At 38.7% G+C, this 12403-nt stretch overlaps 1 protein-coding gene across 4 annotated transcripts in view; it reads right to left on the bottom strand.

The window, feature by feature from the left end:
• Nucleotides 1-12403, bottom strand: part of SUGCT (succinyl-CoA:glutarate-CoA transferase) — a 764199-nt gene that overhangs the window by 513672 nt on the left and 238124 nt on the right. For all 4 annotated transcript variants that reach the window (XR_004351441.1, XR_004351440.1, XM_032643169.1 and 1 more), the window contains one exon: nucleotides 5304-5401. Coding sequence is in view for 2 of the 4 variants with exons in the window: in XM_032643169.1 (XP_032499060.1) it covers nucleotides 5304-5401 (98 nt within the window). In the remaining 2 variants the exon portion in view is untranslated. The remainder of the gene's footprint in view (nucleotides 1-5303; nucleotides 5402-12403) is intronic.

Here is a 12403-nt window from a genome sequence, read left to right as displayed (position 1 = left end):
ATACCAAAACCAGACAAAGATATCACAAGAAAATTATAGACCAATATCCTCATGAACATAGATGCCACAGTACTTTAAAAGGTAAATTTGTCTCACACTGTTAGTTTTATTTATGACAACTTAGGGTAACCAACAGTTTAGGAATGCCTTCACTAGGACTATACTGACATACGCTTCCCTAACATGTGTAGCATGTGTAGCATTTTTCAAAAAGCAATTTAAAAGTTGTCATCAGTTTCTCTCCAAGCTACTTTTTTTTCTTCTATGATTTATTTTTTCCTCCGTATAAAATTACACTCAGTTTGATATTTCCTCCTTTGATGTGAACTATCAGTTTTTCCTCACCTGCCTAATTTTATTTGTCCTTTAAGACTCATCTCAACTGGAAAAAAAAAAAGACTCACCTCAGCTGGCACTGTCTGCAGGAAAGCCTTCCCTGACTTGCCCAGATTGAGGTAGTCGCCCCTTCTCTGGGCTCCCACCACCCTGTGTGTACGTGTATAGTGGCACTTCACACACACTACTTAATTCATTGCTTTGCTTGTTTGTTTTCCTACTTAGACCAAGAGCCACCTCTTCTTTCATCTCTGTATCTGCAGGACAAGGGCACACAGTCAGTGGCCATTAACGCTGATGAAGAGAGGAAGCAGGAGGAATAAAATGAATTGTATTTCTATTTTCCCTATTATTTCTCTTTTCCTTCATCCTCATTTCATGTCTTCCTATTATTTCTCCCCAACTACTAATACATCATCATAATCCTTCTCTTCTCAGTATCAATACACATCATGATTTTTAGTCTCTCCCGCGAGGTCTGAACTATTGCAAAAATGCTGGTCCCGTGTGTGGGTAGCACAGGTTGAGGAGTTTGTTGCTCCTTAGCTTTGCAAAGGAGGGGTTTGTTGTAACAGACCCTGCATTAGTCTCGATTTTATCTTTTCTTCTGTGTTTTAGCTGGGGACTTTTAACGTGCTTTAGTTTTGCCTCGCTTTTGGTCTTAGCAGCTGGGTAAACAGACTTTCTGAAACACCCTGGATAAAATGGCAAGTTCGAGGGAAAGTCTTCCACCTTTAAATTAAAAAAAAAAAAAAAAAAAACTTGCTCATGGCCACAGTTGGGGAATAGTAACACCTGAGAGCACTGGAGAGGGATTGTGTTTGTGCTGGCTACGGAAAACTCCGCTGATGACAAAAACATGCAGCTGCCTTTCCAAGTGAGGCCGACAACTCTCAGGGAGCAGCATCAAACTGAATTTAGCAAGAGTGACAGAAAAGCGAGGTAAATGACACACATTCCTGGGAGGCACTTTCTAAAGAGTCTGTGAATTGCAGAGGAGAATGCAAAGAGAATCACCTGATTCTAAAACACTTAAATGAACGCTTGCCATGGGCAGGAAAGTGACTTCGGGAAATTACTCAGGAAATTAATCAAAACTTAGGAAAAATACTTTGGAAGGAAGATTTTGAAACACAAGAGGGAGCCTTTATGTGTATTTAGGAGAGCAAACTTTGTAAAAATCCATAAATGCTTCTGTTTTCACTTTTGGATATCGAATTGGATGAAAGGGGTGCGACGTTTTGTTTTGTTTTGTTTTTAAGGAACACCATGAGTCCATCATCACTAGAGATTTTTTAAAAGTTGTCTGAAGTGCAAATTCACTCTCACAAACCCCTCTACATTTTTATGTATTTTAAAGATTTTCCAAAATAGAAATATAGGCTGAGGAAAGTGTCTATGAGCATTAAAGGGAAGTTTTATGATGTAATGTTTAATAGTAGACAACAGGGAAAAACATGGTATATTCACATGGTAATGTAGCTACTGTTACCAAAAATATGCTTTCCTATAGAAATGACAGGAAAGCCACACACACAGAAAACTGTAGCATGTGCACTGTAATATGCTCACGAAAAGACAAAAAGACAATAAGTTATTAACAGGCACAGACTGTAGCTGCAATACTTTCGTAAGGCAAAATTTACAAAAAGTTTATATGAAAAACACGGACAGCTAACTTCTTAGGCATACCAAAACACATGTTTTTATGGAAGAGGTCTTAAAGAAAAGTCTCCTAGAACGTCTACAAGGTTTACTCTAATGAAAGTCCAGGCAGGCAGGGAGTTTAGTTTTGTTTTGTGTTTGAAGCCATCTTCCTTGTGCCCAAAACAGTCACTGGCACATAGTAGGTAGTCAATAAATATGTGTTAAATAGATGAGTAAGAGAAGGAACAAATGAGAAGCATGTTCCATTGAAACTCTTGAGTCCCTAGGTCTCTTCAGGTGTGGAAGGAAGTTTTTGCTGGTTCTAAGTTGCTGGAAAACTTCGAACTCTACCAGGTAGAGTATTCCCTTCAAGATGCCTCTTCAGGGTGGGGGGGAATGGGTGAAGGTGCTCAAAAGGCACAAACTTGCAGTTATACAATAAATAGGTCCTGAGGATGTTATGTGCAGCATGGTGACTATAGTTAATACTACTGTATTGTATATTTGACAGATGCTAAGAGAGTAGATCTGAAAAGTTCTCATTACAAGGGAAGAAAAAGATTTGTAACTGTGAGGTGACAGATGTTAACTTACTAGGGTAATCATTTCAGAATATATACATATATCAAATCATTATTTGTGTGCCTTAAACTAATGCAACATTATATGTCAATTATATCTCAATAAAACTGGAAGAAAAAAAAAAAGACCTATCATCAGGTTACACAGAAAACAGAAGTTGTTGACAAGCTAACTCATTTTATGGCCAAAAACTTTCCTTTGTTTCACAAGTTTCAGAAACTCCTTTATCATAAACTCTATTATAACTTTTACAGCATGATTTTCCTGCCAACTCCCCCTACTCTCTCCCTCTGGACCCACCTCCCTATATTATTCCTTTATATTGAGAAAAGGTGGAAAGGAAAGGTCATGTCAGACTGTGGAAGGCCATGATGTCAGAATAAAATGACCAAATCTAATCATGTAATTAATATAGAGCCATTAATATTTTGAATATTGGAAAAACATAAAATCATATCATGAAAATGAGACATTTTACAACATTCACAGAGACTTCTGAAAGCCCAACACTTAACAGTACTAATGAATCCAGGGATATTTATTCAGAAAAACAAATGATAAGGTTATCGATGGGACTGAATCAATATCCTAATCTTCCCTGGTCATCACTGTTTGATCCACCACGGAGGAGAAGAGACCTGAGCTGGAAGAGACTGTAGAACTGCATCCCACAAGACACCACCAAAACACGTCCACACACCAGCCCAAGAGAGCACGGACCCTGGCCTCTGGGCACCCAAGGGCCTCTCTGTGGTCTGTGTTTTAACAGCAGGATGATGATGAAGGCAACACTCCCTTATCAAGTTTCCTCTCTTAAGACTACCCTCTAGTCTCTTCTTTACAAGTTTGATTCCTTAAGTCTGAATAAAGACATAAGAACCTATGGGTTCCAAAATGCTGAAACTCCCACTTCTGGGTATATAAGAGGAGAAAGAAGAAGGTGTTAGGTTGTTTAATTCACCCCAAAAAGAGAAATTTGAAATTAAACTGTTACAGATGCTGCTAGAAGTCTGTCCACAATAGAATTCTATAACAGAATTTAGCAAGGAATACAGGTTTTAGGACACAGGAAACCAATAATTTAACTCTGTGGTTCTTAAAGTTAGAAGAGTGCTGGCAACTCAATAACAAGATGACACGTATCTGCCTAGCTTTTGTATTTTTCTTCGGTCCACTCTTCTCACAGCATGGATGTGATGTATTTAGACTCTCCAAGAGCTTTTGAAAAGGTTCTCACAAGTGCCTGTTATTGAAACTTGGTAACCGTGGTGTGAAAGGAAAAAGTCATATCAATGAATTAAATGAATCAAAAACTGCTTGAGAGGCAAAGAGGCAAAAAGCAGAGATAAAGGGCCAATTCTCATGGGGTGAAATGTTAATGACTGAGGGCTCTCCGGCTTTGCAGTAGAATCTGAGTTTTATTTAACTAATGACCAAGAAAGGGGAGACCAATTCTCATTCCCCTCTTCTCTGCATATCAGTCCCACACACAGAGGCCCCATTGATTGAAGGAGATACAGGCAGCATAGAGAAGAAGTGCTTAAAATCCAGGAAAAAGCAAATAGGTAATGAATGCAGACTCATGTAGAGGTCCCCAAAGGAGAAGGGAAGAGGAATAAACATAATATTAGCAGAAGTTTTTTTCTAAGAACTTTCGCTTGTTTGTTAGTTTTTTAATACAATTTTCAAAGGTTACACTCCACTTCGTTATTACAAAATATTGGCCATATTCCCCGTGTTGTACACTACATCCTTGTAGCCTATCTTACACCCTATAGTTTGTACCTCCCACTCTCCTACCCCTGTATTGTCCCTCCCCGACCTCCCCACTGGTACTCAGTTTGTTCTCGATATCTATGAGTCTAAGAACTTTGATATATCTATACTACATGGAAACACAAGGGGATTTTCAAAAGACAAGCTATTGTATTTGAACAAAAGTCCTTAATTTATTGGTTTGATGAGAGCAAATGTTCCGTACTGAAGAACAGTTCACATGGGCATTGAGATCCACAAAAACTGCTATCTATTCCTATAGATCGAGAAGTTAGATGTAAACAAAAGTGAAACTGATAGGAAAGAATAAGAATTATTAACTTTTTCTGAGGCAAACTTGAAAAATTGATACAGGTTTTAACAAAAGTATAACCTGACATGAATGGAATAATTTGAAAATCAAATACTCTAATTGGTCAGCATTAATCCTTTATGACTCAATCTGCCATTTTCAAAACATCAACATGACAAACCACACAGAGAGGCTCAGAAAAGCCAACAAGCTCTTGACTGAACCTCCCTTATCTCAGTTTCCTTATCTGTAAAATGGAAATAATAGAACTTCCCTCACGGGATGATTATAAGGGTTAAATGAGATCATGTATGTAGAGCGATTCATACAGTAACTGTAAAAAATGATGTTGAATTATTACTGTTAGTATTTATGATAGACTAAACCCAAACACTTACATGCCACAGAGAAGGAACTAATGCAAGCTATTGTGATGTTCTTATTTGTATCATTGTTACGATGCAATACTTAGAAAGCCGTGTGAAATACTTTCAAACGCTTTCAAACAAAGAAAAACACAGCTTTAAAATATATTTCCACTAACGAATTTTGTAAAATGAAAGATAATTATAAGTTAATCTAAATAAGCCAAAGAGAGCACCATAAAATGCCAGATAAATGCTAATTACATATTCATTCTTAAAGGTACAAACAGTAGAGCCAAGCTTACCGTGTCGATAGTATTTTAATAAGCTCTTTTCTATTCTGTACCCGAAGGTGGTTAGTTCTATACTTGGAATCATCAATCAGTTCAGGCAAATTCAAGATCTAAAAGGGAAAAAGAATTTTAAAGTGGAATTCACAAAATTTTTGTGTACCTGCCTGTGGGTACTAGTGTTCAGGACCTACTACTCCATCCTCAAGACCATTCCTTGCTGGTCTTTATACTTCTTAACACAAGGATATACGGAGGGAAGGATCATGCAGTTAGGATGGGTCATGCTGGTGACTGGTTTTCTCATTTATAAGAAGTTTTTACTACATTTAAGCATGCGCCTACATACAGGAAAACCGAAAAGCAGTTATCCGACCGCCGGTAATATCTTGTACCCGTTTATGAGAATATAGGAAAAGAGTTATCAGATTCCCACAGTAAGTCTTATCTAGAGGAAACAGAGATAGAGGTACAAATTGGGTAAAACTGACCTAATTCTAAGAACCAATAACATAAGTGCAAGTCTGCACTTACATCAAGCTCGTAATCAACGTATATCTTGTAGGTACATTCACTTATTTGTTCCACATGTAAATAAAATAGTATTATCTGTCCCAGTAGTCCTATCCAGGATGTTGTACAAGGTGCTAAAATAAAGGGGAAGCATACACACTTGCCCCAAATGCTTACCGTTAAAACAATGTCAAATTAAAAGATACTCCTCCTATAGAAGTGTCCCTATTTTTCTTTACTATGACTCCCTGAAGGAATAACAAATAGAAGTGCTTTTATATACTTCCTCTTTTGCTCCTCCTCAGTAAAGAGAAAATCTATCCTGGAAGTCCCAGTGGACATCTTGCAATTTTAACAAGACCATAATGAAAGTACCAAGTGGATTTGGAATGGAAAAGAAGTTTTAAAAAGAATGTGTGGAGGCAGTGTTTGGCACTTGCGTTGGAAAGTCAGAAGGAGCGTTTATGGGCTAGGGGCAGGCCATGTGGCCTACAGAAAGCTTCACGACCTCTATTAATGTATTTACCTTAAATATAAACACTTAATGGTTTCATTTGTTTCCCACAGTTTAAATAAAGTCAATCCATTAATCATCTTACAAAGGAGAGAGAAGTGAAGAAGATTCCCTGAAGTAAAGAGAGCATCTCAATGGTGTAATTTCTCTTTCACATGTTTCACTTATTCATTTCCTTTAGGAATAATAAAGACAGCATTACTCTCTCAGATTTTAAAAAGTGACACCATATACAGTGCCCTTTCTAGAAACCTCCCTGTCACCACACCTGATCCAAGAATTGGCCTCAAGGCTTATCCAGGAATCAAAACACACCCTCCCCCATCAAGAGTGAACAAGTCATTTCAAGAAAAAGCAAGTGCCTTCACTAGATCACATGTTAAATTTATAAATGTGGCCTCACCCAGAATACAGTGTAAGCTACATAAAAAACTACTCAGTGTTTGCACTCAATGGTAACTGGGGTGCACTCATGTCTCCTTCTCCGAATATGACTTATTGGACCTCTTTTCTCTTTGAAAGTTGGTGTTAAATAGTGGGTAAAGTAATTATCCTTCTGTCTTCAACTATGCCAGCATTCAAAATGTTTCTAGAGAGACTGCTTCAAGAGCTGTGGTCATAACCATGCTTTAGGTGCTTGAAAGAGAATGCTGCCTGGGACAAAATGAAACAATGTAAGTGAAAGTGCTTGACATATTAAGCATTAAATAAATGTGAAATATTCCAAGTAGGTACTGTTTCTCCCCAAAGAGATACGAAAGCATATGTTTGTTCAAAAAAGAATGGGAAAGAAGGGAGAATGTAGGGGAGGTTATCTACTTAACTTTCATTCCTTAAGGATATTCCTATTGGATATAGAATTCTGCAGTTACGGTTCTTTCCTTTCGGCCCTTTAAACATGTTGTGCCTCTTCTCTCTGGGTTCTGCCGTTTCTGGCAGGAAAGCTGCAGTCAATTGAGTCAATGCTCCCCCAAATGTATCAACAACACGTCGTTCTCTCCGGGTGATTTCAAATGCTTTCTCTTGGTCTTTACTTTTCAGCAGTAATATTTTGATGTACTTGGGCATGGATTTATTTGGATTTATCTTATTTGGGGTTTGCTGAAATTATTAAATCTGTATGTTTTTAATCTTTCACCAAATTTGGGAAGTTTTCAGCCATCGTTTCTTCAATGGCTTCAATTTTTTTCAGTCTGTTCTCTTCTCTCCTTCTGGGACTACAATGACATAAATATTAGATTTTTTTGTTATTGTCCCACAGGTCCCTGAGTATCTGTTCTTTCTTTCATTTTTGGGAGGGGACTATCTTTTTTTCCTTTCTGATGTTCAGACTGAATAATTTCTATTTATCCATCTTCAAGTTCCTTGACTGTTTCCTCTGTCACCTCCATTGTGCTACTGAGCTCATTCAGTGAGGTGTTTGTTCCTGTATTTGGTGGTTGTATTTTTCAGTTCTAAAATGTTCATTTGGTTCTTCTTCAAATCTTCTATTTCTTTTCTGGACATTTCTACTTTTCTGTTTATTTTAAGTGTCTGCGATGCTTGTTGGAGTATCTTTATAATGGTTGTTTTAAAGTTTTCATGAGTTAATTCCCACATCTGTATCATCTTGGCATTGGCATTTACTGATTGTCTTTTCTCATGCAGGTTCTGGTTCTTCATATGCTGAGTAATTTGGGATTGTATCTTGGACATTTTGAATATTATGTTATGAACCTCTGAGACTTGTTTAAATGCTACAGAAAATTTCTGTTGTTATTGTTTTTAGCAAGCAGTTCACCTGGTTAAGTTCAGTCTGCAAGTCCCAACTCACCTTCTATGTGCTTTGGTTCTACTGTCAGTTCAGTTTTCAAAACCTTTGCAATTGCTTTTTGAACCTGTGCCCTACTTAATGGTCATGCTGCAACCTGGGAAGTTGTCTATTTGTTAATAGTTCTCAACATCGTCGGTGTCCTGATTAGGACCAGATCAATGCATGTGCAGCTCAGGGGTGAGCGCAGGAGTTCACAAACAACTTCATGGATCCCTTTCTGAAGCTTTTCCCTCTCTGCAACCTCTTTCCAGTTCCCTAGAGCTCCCCTCTAGTTACCCTACTCCCCAGCATACTTCCAGGGCAGAGGCCAGTTAGTGGGAGGGCAGAGGAAAAAGCATCAAGGACTCAGCCCTGTCTTTTGGGATCACAGCTCAGATACAAGAAAGGTCCCCTTCCTTGGAGTCTGGCTGCTGCTCACCCACCGCTGCCGCTACAGGACTGCTTGGAGGCTGGGGGGTGAGAAAACGAGAGGACAAAAAGGGAGGATGTCCACACTCTCTCTGACATTAGACTCCATTTTTATGCTCCCCGCACCAGGAATGAAGGGCATCTCCTGGAACTCAGCTCTGTTCCCTGGGGCCCACTCCCAGGTTTCAGGCTGTGTTCATGTAAAGGAATAATCAGAGGGAAAAACCGGTAAACTTACTGCCAGTTTAGAGGTATTTCAAATTCTAGTATTCCTTCCCAATTTTCCTGCTATTACTTACTTCTCACAGTCCTCATACAGATGTTCCATGCATTCTGTACAGGTTTTATCACTGTGTTCCGTGGGTCAGACAGGGAGAAATGTGCTTACTCCATTTTACCCAGAAACAGAATCTCCACACCTAATTGCTAGAAAGACCATTTATTAAGTTCATGCTGTGAGCCAAGGACTGAACTAAGTGTTTTACTTATCTAATCTAACTTTTAAAAAACCCCAAAAGTTATATATTAGTATAGTTATGTATTATAACCTTCCTTTCATCATGAGGGCACTGATGCTTAGCAAAGACTAAGTGCCTTTTGCCAGAGATCACCTGACTGGTTCCAAGACTCACAGAATGCCCTAGAATTCAAATGTCCTCAGACCACCTGCTCTAAAATCAACTATAGGGACTGTTAAAGTTGAAGTTTCCTGTGCCCCACCTCACATACTAAGTCAAAATCTTTGGGACAGGGGCTCAAGGAGGTTTCCTATGCATGCTAAAGTTGAGAACCAATGTATATTGCCTCCAATAAAAGAAACTTTCAGTCTATATGACTTTTAAAAGGATGTCAGTGTATTTCAAATAGGAATGCCCATTAGCGTTGGCATCAATCAGCTTAGAATAGCTTACATGTGCTCATGTTCCCTACCCTTCCGTATCATGTTAAGGGACATAAAATAGGGTTTGTTATAAGCCAAGGTTCACTTTATGTGCAAGAAGATTTTCTGAAGCCCAAGCCTTGAACCCAAAGCTCTTACTGCCACTCTGATCCCTGACGGTAAGAGTATTCTAATAGGGCCCCTCCCAACGAAGGTATTAGTCCACCAGTATATCAAACTCTCTTTTGGAAACAGATTGGGCGTAAGTAAATTCTACTCATTCGTCACAAACAATACTGCCACATTTCTCCCCAGGAGGTAGAGCAGCCCTGTCTTTCATGATGGACTTTACGTGGCAAAAGAATAATTTTGATACGCTCATTGTCTAACTTGGGGTCCTCCACTTCTACAAGGCCAGCCTGAACTATAATACACTCCGTAATAGATAGAGCTGAATAAAAAGTACCTAGAAAAAGCTCGCTTACTATATATGGGAAGGGGGAGAACCTTGCATCAAATAAGGAAACAGATGATTTTTTTTTTCCTTAGAAAAGGTTTTTAGGACAAGTTTACATGTAAGGGTATAATTATGAAGGTGAAAAACTCAAATCAGATTGCAACGTTTGCTGAAGATGCCTAGTAAACGATGTAGATAACAGTAAAATCCTATACACATAAAACTTTTCTTCTGAGGATCTCAAAGAGTTTTATAGACATTGCCTTAATGGCTCATAACAGGGATTATCATTCCTAACTCACATATGGGAAAAACAAGGTCAAGTATGCCATTCTCCGAGGCCCTCTGTTAGTCTCCTTTTTAAAAAATGTGTCATAACACACCATAACAATAAGTCATATTTTAGTACTAAAACTGATGGCAAATATTCTGCTTTGAAATAAAAATCTTTTTCAAAAAAAGTTCTTATGGATATTTATGAGGAAGTTCAAAAGTTTTAAATTGATCAGCAGTAATGAATCAAAAATAAAAAGAATTCAGTGCAGCTATTTTCAACAGTGAAGAATATGTCAACCAGTAATTTCTACCCCCTCCCCACCCTGATTCTGGAGAGAGAAAACTCCAAAACATATGGCCCAGGAAGAAAATCTGTCCTTGTTTATAGCAATGAACTGGCTTTTACATCTCTGCAGCTAGAGTACGCAAATGACTTCACAGGCAACAGCTTCCGTATGTTTTATATTTTTAACGTTGACCGTTCATAATAAAGGTTCTTTGATCCCAGATCAAATGTTTGAATCAATTTTCTCTACACTTACTCAGAGTCACCATTATAAAAGCTCCCCTCTTTCCCACCTCAGATGTTCCAGCCCTTCCTGCAATCGGAACTATCTCCATTTGTCACCTTCTCTGCGGTACTTCCCACCCCTTTGCTGTGGTTTTTAGCTGTGCTCGTTAACCTCTCATACAAAAGAGGCACAGCAATAAATAATTTTTGTACATAATAAGTTAACTGCAGTAAATAAGGTTCCTCTAAGGAATTCACAGGCATCTTTATTAAAACTGAAAGCTCATGGTACAAGGAAAAAGAAACCTTTCCCAACCAGTAAAAAGTCCTCAACAGGTAAGGCCTTTCTCTACATGTAAGAAAAATAAACTTATATATATATATATATATATATATATACACGCACACACACACATTTAAACTAGATTATTTGCCTGGGATTAGAACTCTAAAAAGTGAACTGAAAACTAAAGCCTTAAATAAAAACAAAAGACCAGAGTCTGGATAAATAATAAAAACATCAAATTGAAAAAAATGTCCAAGCAATGCTAAAAATTGAGAATATCTTCAATATAAAATTACTTTAAATAATCCCAGGGCCTTTATTTAAGGCCTTGTTTAGGAACAACATTTTTGTTTTTTTGTTTTTTTTGTTTTTGACAGTGTTGGGTCTTCATTGTTGCACGCGGGCTTTCCCTAGTTGCAGCGAGCGGGGGCTACTCTTTGTTGTGGTGCCCGGGCTTCTCATTGTGGTGGCTTCTCTTGTTGTGGAGCACGGGCTCTAGGCCCGCGGGCTTCAGTAGTTGTGGCACATGGGCTCAGCAGTTATGGCTCACAGGCTCTAGAGTGCAGGCTCAGTAGTTGTGGCACATGGGCTTAGGTTGCTCCGCGGCATGTGGGATCTTCCTGGACGAGGGCTCGAACCCGCGTCCTCCGCATGGGCAGGTGGATTCTTAACCACTGTGCCACCAGGGAAGTCCCTCACTTTCAATAAATGATTAACTGTTAATGATTAGTACTACTAATGAGAGGGAACTCAGTTCTCCATATCAAATGAAATATATTCTTCGGTTTCTACTTAGACCTTCTGAAGGAGATTTAAGGAAAAGGGAGCTAAACTTTCTCATTCCATTTAGAGAAGAGAAAACCCCAATAAAGGCTTTTATAGATGGTTTTTGCACTCCAGCCTTTGGGAAAATAGATGTGCTTCATCATGGTGGCATGGCATTGCTAGAGTTCTGTAGCAAGCTGCTTTTTACCTACTTGGGCAAAAAGGCTTGTATCTAGGTGGCTTCTCTTGTTGCGGAGCACGGGCTCTAGGCCCGTGGGCTTCAGTAGTTGTGGCACGTGGGCTCAGTAGCTGTGGCTCGTGGGCTCTAGAGTGCAGGCTCAGTAGTTGTGGCACATGGGCTTAGTTGCTCCGCGGCATGTGGGATCTTCCTGGACCAGGGATCCAACCTGTGTCTCCTGCATTGGCAGGTGGATTCTTAACCACTGCATCAGGGAAGTCCCCAGGAACAGTATTTTTAACATGACAATTGCTAAAAACTTAAAACATGAATTTTGCAGAAAGGTACTCATTAAACAAAGACTTATTTGAAGAGAAAAATTAATTTTCTAGTGGTAAGTAAATAAATTTGGTAGTAGAATAACTATATTTGGGCCTAATTATATCTTGTGGGGTTTGAAAAAGAAGAAGAAAAAGAAAGAAGAGAAAAAAATCTTTTTCCTTCCATATCTTGG

Source organism: Phocoena sinus, chromosome 9 (assembly GCF_008692025.1).
Source record: "Phocoena sinus isolate mPhoSin1 chromosome 9, mPhoSin1.pri, whole genome shotgun sequence".
Lineage (NCBI taxonomy): Eukaryota > Metazoa > Chordata > Mammalia > Artiodactyla > Phocoenidae > Phocoena > Phocoena sinus.
This window is presented reverse-complemented; position numbering and strand designations above follow the sequence as displayed.